At 41.7% G+C, this 24,722-nt stretch overlaps 1 protein-coding gene across 4 annotated transcripts; it reads right to left on the bottom strand.

Moving 5' to 3' along the window:
- Positions 1 to 142: 142 nt before the first annotated feature.
- On the bottom strand, positions 143 to 24,664 carry LOC148402211 (uncharacterized). 4 transcript variants are annotated; one of them, XM_088367422.1, is made up of 16 exons: positions 24,553 to 24,664; positions 16,833 to 16,890; positions 15,668 to 16,736; positions 15,340 to 15,568; positions 14,873 to 15,136; positions 14,628 to 14,793; positions 9,455 to 9,962; positions 9,212 to 9,371; positions 8,926 to 9,021; positions 8,664 to 8,819; positions 8,403 to 8,553; positions 7,709 to 8,321; positions 7,450 to 7,603; positions 7,278 to 7,367; positions 6,904 to 7,099; positions 143 to 6,780 (listed from the first exon to the last, which is right to left on the bottom strand). In XM_088367422.1, the coding sequence occupies exons 2-16, from the start codon at positions 16,873 to 16,875 to the stop codon at positions 677 to 679; spliced, it is 9,999 nt and encodes a 3,332-aa protein (XP_088223548.1). In that variant the 5' UTR covers positions 16,876 to 16,890; positions 24,553 to 24,664; the 3' UTR covers positions 143 to 676. The 4 variants fall into 4 exon arrangements, with proteins under 4 accessions (XP_088223548.1, XP_088223541.1, XP_088223565.1 ...); XM_088367415.1 differs by having other exon boundaries at positions 24,497 to 24,654; XM_088367439.1 differs by having other exon boundaries at positions 14,673 to 14,793; positions 24,497 to 24,654.
- Between the last annotated feature and the right edge of the window lie 58 nt (positions 24,665 to 24,722).

The raw sequence follows: 24,722 nt of genomic DNA, 5'->3' as shown, positions 1-24,722 counted from the left end.
ATTTAGGGTGAGAGGAGACAGGACAGAGAAATAGAGAAAACAATTAAGCTCTCAACAATGGACAATAAAGGGCACGCAAAGTACACGCAGGAGGACCACAGGGCAAAAATATATATATAATAAAAAGGTTCAAAAGCCAAGATGAAAAGTGGGTCCATTTTTATTGTTTTTTGTTGTAAAAGGGTCATCAATTGAAGCAACATATACACTATAAACTAAACATATACAATTATGTACAAATATTTGTTAAATCTTCATGAAAATGCTCCATCATCTGACTTTACAAGTGGATTAGACACATTTTGTCCCAATTAAAGAGAATCATCAATGGTCTTCAATAACTTTACAACTGAAACAAGCAAGACAAATATTAACAGAAAAACCTGGTGAGATTTCACTCTGTGGTCACCATATTGATTTTGCATTTAGAGCTTGTTAAATGTTCATTAAGGTATGAACTCTTCCCACTTATATATCGTTCTGGTTGACAGAATTACAAAAACAATTTTGTCTGTATAAGCATTAACCAATACTATGATTATTCTTAAATTTTTGGACGCGAATTATTAGCTTGCGATTTGTCACTTTTGTTACGCTTAGCTCTGTCATTTTCAGCAAGACCTTTTTGAGCTTTTGTCTTTCTTGCCGAAATAATCTACCTCTACTCCACTACCTGTTAATCAGGTGGCCTATTTTGTTTTATGCCCAACATGTTAGGATTGTTCATTTTGTGATTTGGCAAGCCTAAGCGGCTTACAATTGGAGTGGGCAGCAAGGCAGTCCGAGGCTTTGGAGTTTTTATTTCCGCTTGACTTCGTGGATTTTCTGAACTACCCCAATTATCCCTTTGAGGACCACGGACTGCTTGATACTTAGGTCTTAGACCCCTACCTCGGATGCCTAATCCTCTCTTGTACGGTCTTGAGTTCCTTATGTTAGAATCGGGTTCCCTCGAGTCAAAAATTGGGCCTCTCTTGTCCTCGCCTCTTCGAGTCCACATCGGGACTTCAGTGTCTGTATCCCACCCACCCGGCCTGTGTCTTGGATTGTCAGGTGCCCCCCTCATATCCATTTTGTTATGAGTAAATCTTCTCATGTCAGAGTCTTGCATCATAAAATCAGGTTCAGATCCTTGGTGACCTGGTGAAGGGCAATTAATCGCTAAATCGTCCCTCTTGCTTTCTATTGCTCTCGGATGTAAATTTCTAGCATCACCAACCCTTTCATCATATGGATTTTCATTGTATCGACCATCTGCGTCTCCCATTCCTCTTCGCTCGTAGCTGTCTTGCATCTCAACTTCTCTTCTGTTTTGGAATGAATTGTTTTTAGCATGTTCAGGCCATGGACGTTCCATGCTTGGACCTCTTGGTCTTCGTGACTGCCTGTCAGCCTCTTGAACTCCGAAACGATCTGAACCAATGCCTGGAACTCTCCTTTCATTGCTTGGTTGTCTGCAGTCCATGTTTTCTGATCCCCATCTTGGCTCAGCAACCCCTCTACCAGACTCTCTAAAGTCATTTCCAGGTCCCAATCTGTCAGGTCTAGCACACATCATATCATCGTTATCTTGGAATGGCCTTGGATTCCTAAACCCAGGACCACCCCAATCATCTTCATAAGATCTTCTAGGCCCAGGAAGCATAGGTGTCTGATCTGGTATGTGCCCTCGCTCTCTCATCATAGGGCCCCTGTGAGCGTTAAAAGGCCCCTCGGTATTAGATTCAAAATCATCATTACGCTCTGGAAAAGGTTGAGGATACATGTCATCATGATGGTCCCAATCATTTTCAAAATGTGTTTCCCGTTCATCTGGCCAGTGTTTTTCAGCGTCTGCGCCTCTACAATCTGGTGCTGGGTATCTGCAATCTGCTGCTTTCCATTTGGCTTGATGACTATTTTCGAACTCACATTTCCTTCTATGCCTTTGATCTTGCCTACCATCTCGACCTGATCTGTCGTTATGCCTGTTTCCTGGTCCCATGAACGATGGTCCATTTTCTCTCCAATTGGGACCTGGTCCCCCTTGATCTCTCTCAAAATTCATCATTTGGAAGTCACTGTCTTCTGGTTCTCGTCTGTCAGGCCCCAAGCCTTCGATGTGGAGATCTCTAATTTCGCATACTGGCCCTCTGAAATCTTGACCTTCCCTCTCATACTCCAAGTCATCTCTGAAAGGTGGACTTCTCCTGTTGCACTCTGGGCCCCTCATTTGGGGAAACATTTTATCCGGGCCAGGTTCTCTATCGGAAAAAACACTGCCGTACCTCATTTCTTGCCTATCGGGATGTCTCCTATCAGGTCCGGGGAAATCTGTGTTTGGACCCAAATGTTCATCCCCTGGTCTGATGGGAATTCTTGCTTCTGGCATTCTATGTTCCATAAATGGTTGCTGAATTCTGATATCAGGCCCCGGATGATTTCTTTCTGGTCCTCCTTCAGCCATTTTATGTTCCATAAATGGTTGATTTCTTCTGTTATCAGGCCCTGGATGATTTCTTTCAGCTCCTCCTTCAGCCATTCTATGTTCCATAAATGGTTGATGTCTTCTGTTATCGGGCCCTGGATGATTTCTTTCAGGTCCTGGTCCCCTAATATCTGGTTCTCTCCAGTCATGCAAGACTACCTCCCTATTTGGATTCCCTCTTTCTGATTGAGCGTCCCAAGTTGGTCTACTAGGTTCGAGCCGATCAAGGCCTAACTCATCAACGTGTCGATCTCCCCAAGGAGCAGAAGGCACATGACCATCTATTGAACTTCTTTTAAATGCGCGCCCTCGCTGATTATTTCTTGGCAATCCCATTTCTCTTCTGCCAGGCTCTATCGCCCTAGACTTAGAACATTCAGATCTGTTTCTGTCAATGGCAGAACAGTTGATTGGAAATTCCCTCCTCCTTTCATTCCCGGGCCCACTGAAATGTGAGCCTGCAAGTCCTTCTGTGCCGATCCTTTGAAATTCCATATCAGGTTTTCTTCCACTAAGAACACTATCAGCCATAGCTGGATTTTCAATGTTTATTTCTTGTGATCTGAAATTGCTACCACCTGGTCCTCTTCTATCATGTAAAGGAATTCTCGTGTCAGTACATAACCTCTCGGGATCATTCCAGTCACACATATTGGGTCCTCTGACATCACCCCGTGGTCTGGTGAAATCTGGACCACCCAGTTCTCTCCTGTCAGATACTGCAACTTCTTTTTTAGGATGAATTTTCCCTTCCCTAGGTCCAGTGCCACGTGAACCACCGGGTCCTCTGCTATCGTGCTTTGTAGGCCCAACATTTGGCACTCCCACTTCAACCTGTGGTTCACGAGGGTCTACACCAATACCGACTCCTTTTTCAAGACCTTGGTTTTCCATTGCCGTACCTCTCCAGCCAGGCTGATGGACTTTGCTTTCATCTGGTCCATGTTGCCCTTTTCCTAATGAATCTCCAATTGGACAATCCCAATCAATTGTCTTGCACTCAAACTGTTCTATACCTTGACTGCTGTTAACTCCCATACCGGTTCTTTGAGCCCTCCAATTTGCTTTTTGAATATTAGAAATCGCATATTGGTTTTGCTGAGCATTATTTTCATTAGTTCTCTTCGGACATTGGTCATGTTTGTTATTTCCTTTAACGTTTACATCATTGCTCCCTGTAAGTCTTTCTCTAATGCCTCTGTCTGAAACATGTGAGTCAACTCCACGACTAAAACCTTGACCAGGCCCTAACGAACATATTTCTCCTATATTTTGCTGTCTAATACCGTGTCGGTTTTCTAGTATTGTCATGTCAAGACTGTGCACACTCCTTTCAATCCTAATATCATACTGTGTTTCTTTGAAATGGTGTGCAGATCGAACGTCTTGTCCCGTAGAGGAAATGCTGGACTGAACATTTCCATAATTTATAGTTAGTCCCGGTCTATGCATGGATATGTCTTTGTCTCCTTTCAAGCATTTTTCAATGTTTAGCTTTTCATCTGACAATAATGTAGATGCTGTCTGCAGGTATCTGTCGTCAGAACACGTGGATGAATTCAACATTAAAGTACTTTCTTGATGTCGTATATTTACATCTCTGCCAAGTTTCTGAAAATCCTGAAGCAAAGTCTTACTTTTGATACCGGGGTTACCTTTTATTGTCAAATCTGAAATCCTGTCTTGATTTTGAGAACCCCCAATATTCATGACACCTGCCTTGCATGCTGGTTGTTCTGGCGGATCTACCTTTAGACTAGGAACTTCAGGATCTTGCACTGGATGACTACCCGGTCTTGGACATTTTAAAACACGGCTTATTTCTGGGCCTGAACTTGTGCTTATTTCCACAGTTGTATCTAAAGGTCCACCCCCTTGACTCAATATTTCGGAATACTTTTGACCCTCGCTCTCTGTCTTTGTCATATTTCGCTCTCCTGAATCTGAACCCCATATATTAAGCGCTCTCAAAATAATGTTCTTAACATTTGATGTCGCTTCAAAATGTTGTTTGTTCACCAAAGTTGCTTCATTTACAGAAAGCTGGCAATCTTTTGCTGCTTCCACTGTTGGTGTCAGGTTATTAATTTGTGTCTGGCAAGATATGACTTTGTGAGATTTATCTGAGGGATTATTATCTACAACACCTGGTTCCACAAAGCGTGGATCGGGATCAGGGCTCTCAGGGGAATCCCGAATGGGAGGGTCAATTTCTCTGAGAGGAATCGAACTTTCAAATTTATCTCCACTTGTTACTGGCTGTTTATTCACCTGTGGAGACGAAACATGAACTGCATTCTCAAGCCCACTGGCCTTGTTTTGTAAAGGATCATTGGATGTTGCTTGTTGTGATGTTTCAACTTTTAAATTGGGTACATTTTCTTGTGAAAAATCTTCAGACCTATTGGATTTTAAATTATGTTCATTTTTCATAGAAAGTGGGGTATTCAATGCCCTTGTATGTTCAAGTTGTCCAGCATCTGGGTTCAACTGACATTTTAAAGGGACATGCATTTGTTTCTCAGTGGGACTAGGGGATACCCTGAAGTCTTCAGGTGCTTGTGGAATCAAATCATTTTCCATGGGAGAGGACGTTGACCTCCTACGATCATGGGAATGGTGCCGAGTACTGTGCGATTTACGGTGACGCGCCTGCCGTTCAGAGTGGTCTCGTCTATGCTTTGACCTATCCCTTTCACTTTTTTTGTGTCTATCTTTTCCTCTGTGTTTCCTGGAACGTGAAACAGAACGTTGGCTCGATGGACTTCTGCAGCGGCCTCTTTCACGATGTCTTCGTCTCTTTGGTGATGACCTATGCCTTCTGCTGTGATGTGAAATTGTGTAGTTTTGGGGTAAAAAGGAATCCTGAAAATTTGCTGTGCCTCCTTGAAACACATCCTCTTGGATTTCATTGAAAAGGTCATCTTCTGGATCATAAGGTACATCAGAATCTTCAATCTCACCGGCAGAAGAAGATTTGTCATTTTCGTTTCCATTGTCTGATACTTCAGCTTGTTCTGTAACTGGTGTAATATTTGAACAAGAAATGGCTTTTTTGTCTTTTTGCCTATCAGTTTGTGACTCCTTGCCGGGAAGAGCGGCAGGCTCTGTTAGACTGCTGGCTTCTTCCGGCTTTGAATCTTTTGATTCTGAATGTTTGGACTCTGAGTGGATCGTACCACTTTGAAGGGATGCGACTTGACTGAGAGGCAGAGTCTTGGAGGGAGAAGACTTCATGGAATCACTAGCAGAAAATTGTGCCATAAACATACCAACAGCCTCTCTTTGTTGACGAAGTGCCTCTTCCTGTTCCTTTAACTGCCGCTTTTGCTCTTCAATCTGTTTATTAAGTTCCTCAAGCATTCGCTGCTGCTCAGTCAGTGTAGCAGCTGAGACGACGACCGTACCTATGGGAAGGTTCTGTGGAACGGAAGTGAGAGACGAAGTTTGGGGTGGAGTTTTGGCTAAAGACGGTGTTTCAACGGTTGCGGGAATTGCAACTGACGATGGAGGGTTTGACATTTTAGTTTGATTTGTCTTCTTTGCCTCACATTGGACAGCTTGAAAAATAGTCTCATCCTCTGGATCATAGGCCACATCATCATCCACAGCACTTGTTAATGGAGGCTCTCCCGAATTACTTTTTCCTTTGCTCTGTGAAGAAACAGTTTTATATCCTCGTGCTGGATCATATTCCTCTTCTGGGTCATAAGGGCGATCAAATTTGTCTTCCACTTGAATATCTTTGACTTTAGATTTCTGTCCATACTGTTGAACAATTGGATCCATCATTGAGCCAGAAAACACAGTTACCTTCGCGCTCATCGTTGACATGTTAGTAGTACAACGTTCCTCATTAGAAACCACGTCAGGAGTTTTCTTATCTTTAAACAATGCACCCGAGATAGTTGATCGTGGTTTAACATTGGGGGCTTTCACGTTTGTATCAGAGATGCTACTGGATGCGGACTGGGTGGATGCAGCAAGAGCTCTGGTAGAAACGGTGGGGTTTGGTTTAAAAGGGGTCAGATGTGATGGGCGTCCTTCTGCATTGGACGAAAAATTTGAGGTTGACCCAGGACAAGGAGGCGAGTCAGGTGGGGTTGTGCTTGCAGGGGTCTCAGGATCATAGGGTTGGAAAACCTCCAATTTGTCAGAACCGTAGAGGACTGGAGGTTTTGGGATCCACATAAGGTCTTTAGAGAGAACTTTTGTTTTCTTTTCTTCTATTTCCTGAAGTGCACTTCCGAAACGTTTTGCTTTCTGGATAATTACCAAACCAAGAAGAAGATTGGGCCGGTTCTTTTCAAGTCCTGTAAAGAAACAGTACGTAAACATTAAACAACCATGCAAACAATATGTTGCTAGTTAAGATGAAGAAAAGACTAGTGAGAAAAAGTATCTAGATTTATATCACGTCTTGAGCAATACCACACCTGGTCCTTCAAGGGGTTGCAGAATGGATGGAACGGATTCCTTTCCACTAAGTGGTACAATGTAGACATCCTTGATGGAACGGCTGTTGTTGGAAACTACACCAAAACGCCCTCGGCTGCTGAAGTACGAAAAGAGTGAGACATATGCCACCTCTTCTTCTTCTGTAGCAGGATGGAAACGGATCACGCATAACTCCTAACACACAAAAACAACCCAGAAAAATGTTTCATGTAAATAATGTTGCATAAGACAAATGACTAATACAGTAATCACGGTAAATAGAAAAATATCAGCATTTTTACATCTACAGCTAAAATGAAGGAACAAGATCATTGCTTCAGTACTATTGGGGTTGAGTGCCTATGATGCTTGCCTTTGAAATGTTGGTCTTCAGCTTGGCAACATATTCCCACACTGTTTGAGGCATGATTCGTCCACCAATTTCAATGCTATCGGGTAGTTCCTACAGGTAAAAAGAAATGTAAATATAGTTTAGTGACAAACAATGACAGAGCTGACAGGATAAAACCTTTTCAAAATATTACCAATTTCAGTGTTTCGGCAGATCCTGAAACCAAATAGCACTTGGTAGCAAACTTAGATACAGTCAACATGTTGAGGAAGCCTTTCCACATTACTTCTTGTTTGGCCAGGAACTGTGACGTTTCACCACTGCTTGGAGATTGAGAGATGACATTTCTGGAAAACAATCCAACAAAACGAATCCATACTCACATCTCAGCCATTTCACACAATTTTACAACGCATAGCAAATATGATTACATCATAAGCGTATGTTTCTACCTTGAGGACATGCCATAGAGTCGGGGATCAGCCGAAGAGGACGGCTTCATTAGGATAGATTTTGGTAATGGTTTTGTTGGTGGAACGGGCAATTTAGGTACAAATGATGAAGCAGAGCTATCCTCTCTAAGAGAATTATAAGGTGCTGATTGGTTCTTCAATGTATTTGTAGGACCAGAGACGCTACACGAAGAAGCAGCGTTTCTATTGGCCGCAGTGCGGGGGTCACGCCTCGTAATCGTCACTGTGGAGACGGCCGGAATCACAACGGGCGTGTATGATCTTTTTGATGACGTTTTAGAAGTATCTGGGGAAGAAGGGGACTCCATGACAGGGGAAGCAGGTGACTCTAAAGTGGGAGAGGCTGGAGAATCCATAATGGGAGAGGCAGGAGATTCAACCGCAGCAAAGTCACTTGTGTCAATAACAAGACGGGAAGATGGGTCAAACATAGGGGATGATGAATAATCAAAATCCGGTGTGTCGGGTGAGTCAGGTGGTGCTCGTAGAGGTGAGTCGTCTCCTGTAGACTTTCTCCACCGTGAAAAATGTTTAGTGCTTGATTCAGACACTTTCGTCTTTTTGGTTGGGGGTTCGTCTTCCCCTATTTGTCCTTTGAAACAAAGAAAGCAAGAAAATATTTAAGATAAGTAAGAATTGGAGGATGTACTTAGAACAGATTTGTTGAATTCACCTGTACAGATCTTGCATTTGAGGTCAAACAGGTGAGCCTTGTGTTCTGAGGTAGTGTCTTTAAGCATACAGGTAAGAACATCTGGCAATGCGCTCCCTTTGGTTGGCTCACTTGTTTTGTTCTTGAGAATGTGAGTAGGAAGACTTTTCTTCTGTTTGCAGGGTGAAAAAGTTCAACACAGGAAGTCAATCACATTACTGAAATGTCATTATAACAAGAATTATGTCAAAACATCATATTTGAAATAAGATAAATGCTCACATTGCTTACTGGTCTTTTCTCAGTCTTTGTGATGTTTAAACAAGGGAGATCAACCTTCACAGCTTTGGGTTTAGGGATGTTTAAAGAGGAAAGATCAACCTTCACAGCTTCAGGCTGCGGCAACGAACCGGATGCTTTGGCAGCTTCATCTTTAACCTACAAACAAACAGGATTTTATTTATCACAGGGGGACACTATTCATTTGCACTGCCCGCCTTATTTTTCTTAGGCAGCAGATATGGGTATATGATGTGTCCTTTACATTGTCTGGGGCCTTGGTACCCTGCATGTCCTTTTGACTCATCCTGACTAGTCTGAAAGGACTGATGTCTCCTTGCACAACTCGATACAACAAGCCCTAGAGAAAAAAAACAAGTGACTCATCACTCTACATACGGCATCTACAATCTAGATAATCAATCAATCAATCAATCCATCAATCAATCAATAAATAAACAATTGTTACTCTATATACAGCGTCTACCATTGAGATAATAAAAAAATAAATGAATGAATAAAAAATAAATCAACTTAATAACCGAGCAAACCTTATTTTTGGGATCTTTCAAGTTGAACATAATTGTTCTGTACTTATTCATGTACTTGCTGTCTGTATTGCGAAATATGTCGAACATCTCCATCTCAATGCTTGCAACGAGCTTGACAGCATCACTTTCAGACATGGTCAGTTCCTCACAGTCACAAACCCTTGACAAACAAAGAGCGAGTCGATATGTTATGTACCAATTGTGACCTTCCCTGTCGATTTTGGTATTGCTGAATATACTTACCTTTTGGACAGAATGCCTGTGAGGGAGCGCTGGATGCTCTGTCTGACCTGGTTATTAGGCAGAGATGGTCTGGAGGGCGGCGCACTTGGTGCAGGTGGCACGGGCAGATTTCGGGTCTCGCTCAGCAGGGTCGGGGCCGAAGGCTTTTGACAAGAGGTTACCGTCTGGCTCGATGACGGCTGAAGTCCGGATTGCTTCTTTGGTATTATATACGTTGCCAAAGAGTTCAAAACACTCCCCGTCGAATTGTGTTCAGATGTGGTTGAAGATTCTGAGGCCGGATTTGGAGCGGATTTTGTTCTTTTGGGAGGTACAGCGGGATCTGATCCTTCAGTTCTTTCAACTGAAGTGTATCTTTTTGTGGACTCCATCGTGATGTTATGAGGGGTACTCTGTGGTACAACTGGTTCCGACCCAGGTTGAAGTGAGGGACATGTGTCTGTGGAGGGGTCCTTTGAAAGTTGTTTTGGGGGAGTTTCAGTGTCTTTTTGTTTACATTCTTTTGAAGCTGTCGGGTGGGAAAAACATGACATTGTGTGAGTATCACTGCTTGATGGCAATAGAGACATTCCGTACTGAGCAACAGGTCTTAGCCACACCGAGTTCAACGTGTGTCAGCGAAAACAATTAGTAAGCAGCATTAAGCTCGGCTGTTGCTGATCTGACAGCTCTGACAGCTTAACTGCTCATATGGCAGACTGAAAAATCAACAACTGGCCACCACTGTTCTAAAGTAAAGCTCTTGGGTAGGACAAGCAGTTCAGATCATGGATAGATGGGTTGCTGGAGCATCTGTTCCTCATGAGGTCCAAATGCCATCTTGACAATAATTACTTATGGTGTGTGTATGTCTGGAAGCGTGTCTGTGGCCTTTCAACATTAATGATATTACAATAAAACTGGTCAAAAAAAATTTGCTATATTTTGAATCAGAGATGCAAGTAAACTGAGATTAATTGGTGACGGAATGTCAATTTAACCCTTGAATAATATTAAAATATAACATACGTATTAATGACTTAGAATGGTATGTGGTGCGAGAAAGCAATTAGTGTGATTTTTAAAAATAAATCTCAGCGGGAGTAAGAAACCACATCATTGCAGAAAAGTGGAGATTTTAGATTACAACAAAGCAGAATCTAGAAGTTTGCTATTTCTCATGGCATGGTGCCACATCTAATAGGGGAAGCTGAGATCATTTAATCATAGACTGATGAATATCATAGTACCTGATTGATCATACGCAATAATGCAAATCTCAGCCGTATAGGAAAGCAAAAGAGCTAAGAATGAAAAGGCCTACTCTCAGAATACTTAAATAGTATTTATAATCTGTTGAAAATGACCTGATATCTGACAAAATGACTTTGCTCACTTTAAATGTCTGGTTTTGTTAATACTGAATTTACAAATTTGTTAAAAATAACACAGCAAATTGGGCATCTGGATCAAGACCTCATAGAAGCCCTGCAGAGTGTAAACTGCTCTGTAGCCAAAAAAACACTCAATTCACCTTTTCCAAACACAAAGTTGAGCCAGCAGTCTGTGCTTCCCTGACAGTTAAGAAATTACTGAGGCACAACATTCAAAAACAGCCTTTCTCCCAGTATGCAACTTATACAATGCTATCTTAATTGCGTATATTTGGTAAAATGATTTTAAATTTCATGGATGATTATATTTTAGTACTACCATTTTGGGCAGAAGACCTTCTAAACTGTAGATAATAGACAACGTATGTTTTATAAATCAACTATACATATCAGATTTCATCGAAGGTTGCGTAACATTTATGTCCACTAGAGGGCGATCACGTAACACTGTTATATTTTTGCTTGAGTCATTTTTAAGCCATTTCATTGAAACGATACTAGATGCAATGACCATAAATACATTTCATATGCCAAGATTTCAATTGTTTTATACAAAAGCATTGGATGCGTTTTTATGCACTCAGAACGTGCGTATGTGGGGGGGGGGGGGGGGGGGGGTAAGTGCGTGTGTGTGCGCGTGTGTGCATGTACACATTTGAAGAAAATTGTTGGTATTCCTCTTTTGACGAAATTAAAACGCACAGAGGTTAAAACAAAATAATAAAAACAATGTGTAAATGGGATTAAAATAAAAAAAACATTGGTTTTGAATTATGGTTTAACAGAAGGATAAAATCAATTTGACCATTTGACATGTTCATGATGTGTCTTCTAAATAGCAATGCAGGTGTCTACAAACTATTTAAAAGGGTGACGGTCAGTCACTATGCTGTTGGGTGGCATCGTGTATATATATGGACCAGAGAATAAAAGTAGAAAGTGGAACTTTCCAAATAGCATGATGACAAGCCACAAAGATTCTGGGCAAATGTCCTATGGACTTTGACTATGTCCACGGACGGAAAAATGAAGCTTACCAAGAAACGATCATGGTCATGACGGTGACATGTGAAGGCTGCTACATATGGCACAGGGTGCCTTGAATCTGCATAATGAACTCCCAAGACTATCAAGATATTTTCAACAGAAACGTGCTGCCCGATGTCAGAAAGGTGTTCAGTGACAGGTCATGTATCTTGCAACAGGATAATGATTTCAAACACACAGCTAAAATTACTTTTGAATGGCCATGAGCAAAACATTGGACTATTCTGAAGTGGTCTTCCATGAGCCTTGACCTAGGGAGGAACTGAAACATGCCAGTGACTGACTCATAAAGTTAAGTTGTGCAAACAAATATTAAAGATATACTGTTTTTTTTGTCAAGTTTCATGAAACTGTTTAAAATAATTGTGTTGAACCGCAATTCAAACGCAATGCCTCATTTTAATTGGTTCATTTTCTTTATGTATTCATTATTTGTGTACGTGGACTATGTATGTACATGTGTGTGCGCGTCTGTGATGTACTCCCGAGCCTGTCCAATCATAGGGAACACCAGGACAATTTAAACTCACAATCTATGGGCAACTTTAAGTCCTCCGTTAAAACAAAACATGCACGTTTTGGGGAACATGGAAAAAAGCAGGGGAACCGGGAGAAAAAGCATGCTGGCATGAGAAGAACATGCAAACGGCATAGAAGGAATACCAGAGCTGAGATTCAAACCTTGAAACCTGTCACCTTTGAGGCAGACGTGCAACCCATTATGTCACTCTGCTGCTCAACTGACCTATGACATCTTCCCTATAAAACAATCATTCCATCAATAAAGGGTTCCTTTGATCGTAATAGTGATGTGTGGTTGTCTTTTTTTTTTCTTTACAGGGACAGGCAATGTTTGTGATCTTAAGTGTGTGTAGTGCAAGGAGGCATTTTAGCCAAGCACCAGAAGACCTGGTACACATGGAGAGTATGTGAAAAAAACAAATAAGGACCAAATTCGCAAGCCATGTCTCGAGAACAGTCATGTTTGTTCGTGTTGCACTTCCCATGTGCAGCAAGTCAGCGTGTGTCGTGGTGACATTGCATTTTTAAGAATGTACGTCTCGCTTGCCCTTGATCCCAACGGGCACTTGTTCAAATCTGTGGCCTGCACCCACAGAGGAGCCCTCGGCCAACCAAGAGCTCAGTCGGGAACCCAACTGTGTCCTCAAAAGGCACCAGTAGCATGACGTGCAAAGATGTGACTGATGATTGATTCCAGGTTTGCCTCAAAATGTGATCTGTGATGTAATTATTTCATTTTGACTGTTCCAGGAGATCATAAACGATTTGGTGGCAGTTTCTTGCTTTAAGTGGATGTACGCATCAAATGGGCCAATCCACTGTATAGTGTGTTTTGTTGTGTTTCTGGTTTTCTGTACCTTGGAGATAGATGGGTGGTCTGTTATGTCAAGATGAAATTGATGTGCGATGAGAATTGCGTTTATGTGTGACCGGTGGCTCGCTGTCAAGACACTGTTCAGTGATGTGGTTTCTTGCAGTCAATGGTGTTGCTCTTCTGTGTTTTATAGAGGATGGTGGGGGTAGGTGGGGGTGTTTGCAGCTATTAGACCACTTGCTAAATTTCCTTTCAAAGAATTGTAGTGTGTAAAAAAAATGTGAGGGGAAAAAAGACGGCAAGGGAATGCCAACTGAACCGATCCTCTGCATGTTTAAAGTTTGCAACTTGTGGAGAAAATAAACTTCCTTTGCAGAGAAAGGACGACTTCATGACGGCTGTTGCAAAGTAACCAAAATCCAAATGCATTCATTGTCACATGGATCGCAACTTTACTCTCCTCCTCCTCGAGGATTCCTAACAAACCCAACGATGATGTGTGATTGAAAGTGAGCTTGTTTACGATGAGAAGCAGCGTTGGCAGTGTGCAAGCTGCAGAACCAAGAAAAAAAAACCCCGACAAGGGTGGGAGAAGCTTGGATAAGGTCTGGAGGACCAGTTGGTGACCCCAGATGTATTCTGGGGTCAAATGACTCATTTCTGTGAATAATGTCTGAAGGATACTCTAGCATGCGGCTGAATTTGAAAAAGAATTCTACCGCTTTCCTCACATTAAGCCGAGCTTTACATGTACGAAGTGTCCAAACGTGGAAATATCAGCTTAAAGTACGTTGCAGTAAGCTGTCGATACTTCTACTGTTGTTCACTTCAGTTTTCGTCATCACTAACCGGACTGTCAAATGTCCATTTTATGGCATAAGCGCTCTCCCGCAAAGACCCGCACACACGACGACAACAAACAGCTGTGGTGCTACTTTGGTATCATAAAACATAGCTGCTAATGGCCTGTACTTGAGCAATAAACACGGTCATTTGGGGGGGAAAAGCAAATATTTCTTCAGGTGAGACACGGTGACATGTTTTTACGATTGCCCAGTGTTAGGACATGAATTGGAATCCATTCAAAGCTCACTGGATAAAATCCCAACAAGCACTGCTGTGCTTTCCTTTTCATTTTCAACTTTCACAAAACGTGTCTAAATTAATGTGCTTTGAAATGCAAAGGCACCCCCCCACACACACACACCTCCCCCCCCCACCCCCCCCAAAAAAAATCAAGATTGTGTTCCTGTACATCCTGAGCTACATTTGACCTAACTGTCATATACTTACCAACTCCTGACCCCTGTCATGAAGTAATGACCCCAATTGAATAAGTGTGCATGATTGTGTTACTCGTGCCATAGGCTTCTGTATGTATGATTTGTGATGATGATGAGTAGCGAATGGTACATACACGCTGTGTTAAACTTAGGTGATGGTTGCGGAGAGGCCTGAACACCTGTTAGGGTGGGGTCACAGGCTATGGATGACGGAGTCTCCGTCTGCGCTCCATCACTTTCCGTCAGCAACTCTTCAGTTTTTGCCGCTAACCTCGCAGACACTCTAATAGTGCTTTGAGCCTAAGGGGAAGACATTTTCTCTCGTTAAACATTTTTGTTGAAACCATATTTTGATTTCAAAATGACTTGAGTGAGTTACCTTTGCAATGGGTATTACAGGTGTGGCTTTTTTTTGCACTTGCTCTCTAGGAGTGTCCACCTTAGTGTCAGAGAGGGACTTCATAGTGACAGTAGCATGCTGCACGATGCAATCGGTGCCGCAATAAACAGATTCCTGCAATGCTGGCTTGTAGCATCCCGGGCCGATACATAGTGGACCAGAACAATCTGCCTTCATCTCCCCTTCAGGTTCGGTTCCAGGCTTTATTGCAGGAACCTGATTCACCTCCGACTTTACAGTCTTCTGAAACCAGATTGGCATCTTATGACCGGACTTCAATAGGACAATTTGAAACAATACAACAATCACGTTGAAAATTGATCGTCATTCAATGAGACATATTCGGCCATGGTGTGTGCGCGGAAACTGGAACAGCAATACGTGATTAGGGGAAGTGGGGAATTTCTTCACCACTGTGACAATTAGAATCCAAATTAAAGCCGAACCTTCAGGGACTCCAATTCCGCTTTCCCCTCTGGTTCTTCACTAGGACTGAGTGACAAACACTCGGAAGAAATTTCTGGATCTTTCAGGGAGTGACACTCAGGCTGGGGGTGGCTCAGCTGTTTTGTCGTGCAAGGTGTACAAATGTACTCTTTACCGCCTTCTGACTCACTGACACCAACGCAGTCGCCATGGAAATACTCCTGGCAACTGTCGCAGGAGATCATGAACCTAGAGACGGGACCAAATGAAGGCAAATCAGGAAGTTAAACGAATCATTTGGAGCGGGAGCAACAACTCTGCTCGGGAGACCTGTGACGCACAAGTTACCTTTTGGTGTGTTTTTGCCGACAGATGCGGCAAAGAGCATCGGGGTCGGAACCCTTGACGTCATATAAGGTTGAACGTTCGGTAATATTTTTAATGACGCTGTCGCCCTGCTTCCCCTCCCTCTCATCTGGTGCATCATTATATTGGCCCGGAGTTGTGTCATTACTCTGCTCGGCATCTGTGCCTATGAGAATAAAGTCTGTGCTTGTTTGCGCAACAGGACTCGGAGTTAGAAATGAGAGCGTATCCGATGGATTAACAAGTATGACATCATCGTCATCTTCATCATCTGCCCCAGTAGCCTCAAGGTCCGATGCCTTAGCCCTTCCTCGGCCCCTTCCTTTGCTTTTAGCCTTTGCTCGCCCCCTCCCCCTTCCTCGAGCTTTTCCTCTTCCACCTGCTCTGGTTCTGGCTCCCTGTGTGCCTTTACAGTCCAACCGCTCCTTGATTTGTATCAAAGGCATGTCATCGCTATCTTCTTCTTGACTTGAGATTAAAATTACATCCTCGACATCCCTTTGTGCCATTTGGCCTGAAACGGTAGGTCCGTCCTTGTCTGCAGGTCCCCTGAGTTCCGACACCTCTGTGTCATCTACAATCTCTGCAGGAAGGTCCTCTGTGGCATCACCGACTCCCAAAATATCAGGGACTGGCAAATCTTGAGAATTTTCCACGGACAAATCTTCATCCCCACCAAGAAGTGTGAAAGCGGTGTGAAAAGCAGACCCGAAATCTTGCCACATGTTTGGATCGAGACACCCTTCCACAGAGGTTACCGGCGGTTTTGTCTCCTCGGATACAGGTGAGGACGAAGCGGACCAATCAAGGTCTTCTAAGATAGTCCGAGATCCTTGAGGAGATTGGGTGGCGTTGTTGTCTTTGGAGGCTTGCGTTCGCCGTGCGAGACGGCTTCTGACTCGTCGTTGAGGCGGAGGGCTGTGGTTTAAGTCTCCAATTTCTTCCATAAACTCACGTCGAGCTAAAGTTGATCGCCTGAAACCCCAAGATTTTCTAAGCTGGGACAATCCCGGTTTATCATCTGAAGCTCCTGATTGGTTCTGCTGCTCTTCTACAAAAATAAACCACAATACCCAAAAATACAGATTATTCAACTCATAATCATTTGGATCGGCCAATCAACGAAGAATAGTATTAGATGCTTTACCTGAGCCTGCATTATTGTCCATTGGTTTCCCACTGACATCCATTGGAATGAATCAAGGCTGTCCAAAATAAAGTATATTACTTATTAGCACATGAGTGAAATGAAGTGATGCAGGAAACTACTCGAAGTTAACACTATAAATTGTTTGTGTATACGTGTGTGTATGTGCGTATGTGTATCAGAGACACAACATAAAATGTGTAACAACATTCCAACTCTTATGCACGTCATATATTTATGTATATCAGTGCAACGGTATATTATAACAACATAGACCCCCTTTGTGAACCTATAAATGTTGAGCACACCATCCAACGAGTTATATTAATTAAAAAAAGAGCCCCAATATATCGAAATTACCATATGCTAATTTTCATATGTTGATCAATTTACGTGAGTAAAATTAGGATTATTTGTGAAGGGTTCTAATGCCCCGTATCCCATTAGGCAGGGAAGGCAACCGTAAAAGGGCGAGCCACCAACGACTTTGAAGTGCGCTCAAGCCAAATGCGTCACCTGCTTTTTTCACCATAGGATCAATCTCCTATTCTTACCAGGGACCAGCAAACCGTAATTTATCTTACTACTGGCTCTCATCAACCTGTGGCTCCCGGGCTGTATGTGGCCCTTTGCCCAGTTTCAAAACTGGTTCCAATATTCTGGCTGGGTAGGGCCATGCTCATATTCAGTTTTTCTAAAAACCCAAATAAGACCCCTGGGTAAGTCCTTTTCTAACCCAATAATTTGGTCGCGTAAACCCATATGGAACATTTCATTTGAGGGAAGCAATCATTTGTGTTCTCTGAATGCTCTACCCGCAAGAAATCTTGGGTCTTTTCAACCAAACACAAGCAGAGGTATTCAAAGATGGCAACAAAAAAAAACAACAGCACAACACCACACTTTTGCAGGGAGGAGGAAATCCACTACTTCATTACTCTGACGTGGTGAAAGATGTGAATACAATGCCCTTTATTGACGGGAGAAAGTAAGAAGCGGAAATGACATCAATTTGCATCATGACATTCATCTGTTGCGGTCTTGATGAGGAGACCCTGATTGATTCGAGTAATTCCCTCACGCATACGAATGGGTTATTCGTAATGTTTCAGAAACCAAAATTTTGACCTTCATTCCGTCACAAAATGAGCAAAGTCGGGGTTAACTGTTGTCAGTCAACTTTTTGCCTCCCTTCCTGGCAACTGCATTGTGAAAAGGGTTCATTCGGATGAAGCTATGGAATTGATTAGATTCATCAAGCTATGTGCCAGCTTCGTGCATCTCAAACATCTGCTTGAATGCAAATGACGCTAAAAACACTTTATTTTAAAAAGAAGCACTATATTTTATTCCATATGTATGTATTTATGTAGTGTTCACTTTTGTACTTGCAATGCAGGAATGTATATTGATCCAATATGGTAGGTAGGAGCAGGTTTAGATAAGACTTGTGCTTATCTAACATGTCCCTTCTAAAACAAAGCAGAAGCTCTTTTTTCATCTGACCATTGAGCAATTAAATGTGGTATTTTGTTGACTTCATGTTTGAGTTGAATATATTTAGAAGAAGGTGAACATAAGCAGTAGATTTCAACTTTAGAAGTAGTTATCGTAATTTCCGGACTAAAAGCCACTACGTTTTGCTCAAGCTTTGAACCCTGCGGCTTGTCGTCCGATGCGGTGTATCTATGGATTTTTCATGATTTTCGTGATCGCTTATACACTCGTAAAAAGGCTGTGGGCCGCTGTTGTGCGGCACCGCTTTGCTGGGCAGAGGGATATGTGACACGGTCACTGGAGAGAAGAGTGGTGTGTTGATGGCATGTCCATCCGCCAGGCAAATAGTGCCATATAACTGACACAAAGAAGAGACAGAACGAGATCAAGACGGACATTACTGAAGAAAGGAAGCTTTTATACACAAACCCTCATTTGGGGGGGACAAAAGAAATGCATATGATGCCACTTTTAAGATAAAGGCAGTCAATTTGGCTCTTAACATGCACTATAGAGGTTTCTTCCGGTCACTAGGAGCCTATTGTTGGTGACATCTTGTTGCGTCACCCTTTTCTTTCTTTATTTCCTGGTCACGTATACTCTGGAGCTATACCTATAGCTCGCTAGTTTAATATAACTTGGCGCTTTGTGCGTGAATAAAATTAGCATGAACAGACCGTCATCATGGAAAAAGCTAGAAGTAATGCATAAAAGCGACAACGAAAGAGAGACTAAGAAAGTGTGTGGCGAAGTATATCTGACGCTATTCCAATCGGACACTGAGGAGGAAGACTTCAATGGTTTCAGTGCACAGGAGGAAGATGAAAACGGCTCTCAGTGACTTTGACTGGTTATATTTTTTTAACCAGCCCTGTTAGTGCTGTGCTACCGTGTTGCTGCTCTGTTACCGCCGCATCTCAGTGACTTTTACCGGTGTGTTTTTTTTATCCAGCCCTATTAGTGCTGTGTTACTTCCGTGGTGCCGCGGTATTACTGCCGCGTCACAGGCAGTGTTTGGAAAGAAATGTTAAGGTATGTTATTAAAACTTTAAAAAGGCTTTCTGTGTATCGTCTTTCTTTGTAAATAACTCATGTGCACATGCGGCTTTTAGTACGGCGCGGCTTATTTATGAAAATAACCCAAATTTTCCCCTAATTTTTGCTCGTAAGGTTTATAATCAGGTGAGGCTTATAGTCCAGAAATTACGGTACTCACTTTAAAAGTCCGGCAGAAAGCTGAATAACAGTTGTTACTTAAATTTATGGAGTGTTATTATCAACTTGCTTGGAATATATTGTATGGGCTGAAAAAAAAAACTGAGTGGAGAGGAATTTGTCAAAAAAATGGCAAAAAGCGAGTGAATGTGAGGGGACAGAATGGCGGCAGTGTATGTGTGCCCATGTGCATGATGTGGCTTTTGCAGTGGTAGTAAAAATTACCGTATTTTTGGGAGTACAAGTCGCACCTTTTTTCATAGTTTGGGTGGGGGTGCGACTTGTACTCAGGAGCGACTTATGAGAAATTTTTAACACTTTTTTGTCACACACATTCACACCATCATTATTGTCATTGTGAAGTAGATTCACTTCACATGTTATTTTCAGCGAAAATAGCGAAATGAAAAAACAATTTTGTAAGTGACACGGAGGATGAAGAGTTTGAAGGATTTGATGATTTGGAGTGACACAGGTTTGACAAACTTGTTATTTATGTTAGTTATTAGTAGTTTCACATTGTCTCGGGAGGCCGTGAAGGCAGCAGGGGGGGGGGGGGGGGTAGTTTTTAGGACAAAGATTTCGATGGATTTAATGATTTGGAGTGACACGGATGGTTTGGTAAAATTGTTGTTTATATTATCGTTATTTGATATATAGTTTACATCTAGATATATGGGCCAGTGGAGTAATTTGAACTGCAACTGACGACGAGTCCGACGTCAGCGGCGCACCGCACACACGACGTTGTTTACACAAAGGACGAAGAATTGGATTGATTTAATGATTTGGAGTGACACAGATGGTTTGATAAACGTGTTCTTTATGTTATAGTTATTTGAATCACTGTTAATGTTACGTCAGGCCCGTTCTCAGCTCCTCGTTTGTGTTTATGTCACGTTAGCATACCATATAATTTAGCCTGTTGTTGCTGGTTTGTCTGTTCTTGGTGCTGGAATTTGTCAAATAAATTTCCCCCAAAAATGCGACTTATACTCCGGTGCAACTAATACATGTTTTTTTTCCCCTTTATTGTGCATTTTATGGCTGGTGCGACTTTTACTCCGGTGCGACTTATAGTCCGAAAAATACGGTAGTCTCACACCATCCAAAACCCTTCAAAAAAAGCTCAATTTAGCTTAAATTTGCTTGTTCACAAAAAAAATTCATCAGGGAGAAACACACTACATTGATTCACAATCGCTCACCCCTAAAGAAATGGAAAAGTCGACTTTTGTTTAATGTACACACAGGGTCAATGGTGTAATTGTAATTGTGAATGAGTTTAGTTGTCTGGCCAATATTATTTCATGACTAAATGCATGTGCGCAAACATGTCAGACATTCAAAATGTCAATAAGGTTCTTAAGTGTTAAATTTGAGAAAGCTTATGCCAAGTTTAACTATCCGTATTGTTTTTGCACAATATTTGACTAAAATCAAACTTTCATCACAATTGCCACACATTTCAACATTATCAAGGTCTGTACTAAGTCACGGTGAGTACTCAAATGTAACTACTTGAACTGATACTTTGAAAAAACATGGTGCCAAGCATCCCTGATTTTCATCTCAGCATGCTGACGTACATTTTGCCATGTTGAGATTTAAAATTGAATATTTCAACAATTCGTATGTCAAAGTGATGACAAATTAAAATTCACCTTGGTGGCCTTAATATTTGCTCAAACGTCAGAGTATTTCATGTTGACATTATGTGAGTTTTAATCTTATGATAAAAAGCAGATACAATTGACTTTTTCTCCCCATGCATAAATGGCCATTAATTAAATGCAGATTTTCACTACTTGCGGGCCAGCCAAGTCCCTGTAGGCCACGAATAGTAAAAGTTTACTGTAGAAGAAACCAGCGCATCCGAGGAAATACAACCGATCAGAAATTAAAAACGTGATTTCCGAGGTGTCACTCATTAGTCAAGCACTCATGGGTACATTCCAGGGTCCAAGTTAAGCCTTTTGGGTGGTCGCTCGAGTAGAACCGGCACTGGCCCTGCATATTCATTATAGAATACTTCGAATTTCAATGATTATTTCATAGTGAGTGTCTTGATACAGTATTATTTAAGAAAACATTACTTTTGTATAGTTTTCTTTTTCAACTGAACATTTAACATTTGGCATTTTCTAGGCTTTATATCTTGTTCAAGCCATTCCTTGTCAATAAAAAAAAGTGGTTGTAAAAACAAAACAAAATCACAGATTTTCTGGAGGGTACAAAACCTAAAATAACGACTATTATATATTTTTAAAAAGTGAAAATGTGTTGATTTCATCCCTTTTGTTTATTAAATGTGTACTTGAAGCGTAGAGTGGCCCTGCACAGTCGAAGACTGAGACCTGGCCCGTGTTAATGTGGAAGGAACCCTGCACTCATCACAGGCTTGCTAATATCTTGCAAACACCTTATTCATGAAGGTGTGTTCCTGTAATAATAAATGTGTGTTTTGAAGCTTTATTTTTTTATAAGGCTGCGGGAGAGCCTTAAATGAGTGCATCTGCAAGTGTATGACAAATGAATGAGTGAGACCTTTTTTTTATGCCAACTCTCCCTTTGAGCAGTCAGACTTTCATTCTCATCCTCCACTCCACTACCTACCGTTTAGTATTCAAAACGGTGCCTGTCCTGTGATCTTACTCATAAAGAAAAAGTCTAAAAATCCCAACAGATGGAATCCAGTCCAGAAATGTCATACTTCAGATAAGCCAGGCCTTTTGTCCTTTGAGGATGTGATTTTAGCTAAATGTAATAAACAAGCAGGACGATAGACAAGAAAGTTGTGAAACTCCAGTTGAATGGATCCTTGAACCTACCTGCGACTGATGCTCAGCATACCTCCAAAAGTTACACTGCACTTAGGAAGGTACATACTGGCACAACTACGAATAAATAACCAATTGACAGCTGTCCAGCTTCGGTCCTCAACCACATGGGTGCAAAAAAAAGCATCTTATTCACCTCATGCTAACAAGAATGATGTTCCAGAAAAAGGGAATGAAGGTAAGTGGAAAGGTTGGTCGTGACTTTTGCTCGACGATTGGGAGTAGGAGGCCCGGAAAAAAAAAAATTGGGCCCACTCTTTCTCCTTTCAAACATAACCAGTCTTCTCACATATATCATTGATGACAGTGGATGTCTGAATGTACAGGCCAGTGTGTACTTTGTGTTGCAAGGACGGACGGAGGTTAGGCCCTCTTGGTTCGTATTGCGTCTCACGGGCCGGACCGAGTTGTTTAGACATCATTTTTAACTCGTACATGTGGCAGCGTTTTAACCAGGTTCTCGTTGGATCGTACGACTTGCAGACCAACCTGGGCAGTCCTTCAGCCATTTACACGTGGCCCTAGCAATTTGCGTGGCCATGTACGTGGGCTTGGGTGTATTTGCCACTGATTGGCTATTAAAAAAAAAAAGGTCACTCAACAAGCCACAGTCATGATCATGCATTTTGAGCGACAGCAGAAACGCGGTTTTCCGTGTCGAACTGCATTTTGCAATGAACCACTAACAATGACGTCAGACAGGTGTCATCGTTTTAAGTACAACTTTCATTTTTTTTGAAAGATCAAGTAACACGTGGTTACCAGGTCAGTCAACATTTCCCAAATTTGTAACTGACAACCCCCAAAAAAGCCTACTTACAACATATGGCACCAATAATAATAAGATGTAGGGCAATAATTACTTTTCCTTAGTTGCTGTGTTTTACTATGTTCATATTACTTCACATGTGTACATTGTGTGCTGTTAAAAATTTCAATATTGATTTGAATTTTCAAATCGTTATGCTGAGACTTACCTATCATTTGCCATGGTGATGGGAATTACCGAATTAGCTAATTAGCTATCATTATGTGTTGTCTGTGTTAAGCAAGCATTTCAGGGATAGCAGTTTTTATAAATGGATAAAGATTTTAAAAAGTTTAAAACGTTTGAAGCTTTGATTCTTTTAAAAACAGGGTGGGGTCACAAGTAAAATCTCAACCTCGATTAATGCATTTCCACTGATTTTAAGCGGTCATAACTTTCTTAATATTTGTCACAGGAAAACAATGTCTCACTGGAAAATCTGTTAAAATACCTTCCTTAAAATGCTGGTGTCATGTAATTCAATCTTTGAAATTTTACACACATAATTTATGTATATTTGTGTTCGTTAAACACACATGGGCTTCTGTGATTTTAGCTCTTTGAGTGGCTCAAAGGTCACTTCTATCGTAAAGTTCAATTATGTCACATATCACTTTACTTTTTCTCTAGAAAGGCATATCAAATATTGCCTCAAATATTCATAATTGATCCAACATGCAAATTTGAAGCTTCAAGGGCCTGAAAAAGATACATTAACATTCACAAGAGAACTTCTGAAATGTCAGCTGTGTTTACCATAAGAAAATAACATGAAATTTCGCCAGATGGATTTTCCCCAAATAAATTGAAACATAATCAAATTAACTCTTAAAAATCTGAACGTGTAAGATAGTCAAAACAGACGACTATGGTCGGTATTTGAGAAGACTGCTCAACATATGCAAGGTAGTCCAGGCTGTGTACTGTGGGCCCATACTTCCCATTGATACCTAACGTGGGTAGCATTTCTGGGGTCGCAAGACGGTAGCTCGTAGCTTTCACTTCTGAAGGTGACAACATGGCAAATCGGCTAATCATCGTTAACTAAATCATTATCTGAAACGTCAAGACATTTGACTAACCAAATGATGAATACAATGCATTGTAGTTACGTGTTCACAATCGAGTTCCCGCCATTTGAAAGGAAGTGGAGCGTTCCTGACCACAAATACTTTGAAATTCCACCAAAAAAAAAAGCAGTTGAGCAGACGAGTAAAGCAGTCGACATTACAGAGCAGCTTGGCTAACAGCTTAGGTGCTCGACTAACTGCGAGGATGCGCTAATGTACTAAGACAAATCTAACCTTTAACGGCTGTGTGTTGTTTTGCGTGGACGCCACGTGGAAATCAGAACGCATACCTCCGACAAAAGTGGACTATTATCCAACTAACACTTGGAATTATCCTGTTGGCTTGCTAGCACAAGCATCCATTTTCTGCCTTGTTCCACTATCAGGACATCGCGAGACGACGCTGCGACTTCCCGCGACCTACTTCCGTTTGCGTTTTGTCACGTGAGAAACGTCATTA

This window comes from Syngnathus floridae, chromosome 2, assembly GCF_059516105.1.
Source record: "Syngnathus floridae isolate MCC-2025c chromosome 2, RoL_Sflo_1.0, whole genome shotgun sequence".
NCBI classification, from domain to species: domain Eukaryota; kingdom Metazoa; phylum Chordata; class Actinopteri; order Syngnathiformes; family Syngnathidae; genus Syngnathus; species Syngnathus floridae.
The sequence above is the reverse complement of the archived record's forward strand: the minus strand, read 5'-3'. Positions and strand labels throughout refer to the sequence as shown.

Excerpts from the sequence above, each read along its gene's own strand:
- LOC148402211 (XM_088367422.1), bottom strand. The coding sequence starts at position 16,875 with ATGGATGTCAGTGGGAAACCAATGGACAATAATGCAGGCTCAG. Across the intron at positions 15,569-15,667 it reads CGGCAAAAACACACCAAAAG|GTTCATGATCTCCTGCGACA; the intron begins GTAACTTGTGCG and ends TCCCGTCTCTAG. Across the intron at positions 9,372-9,454 it reads ACAGGCATTCTGTCCAAAAG|GGTTTGTGACTGTGAGGAAC; the intron begins GTAAGTATATTC and ends TTGTTTGTCAAG.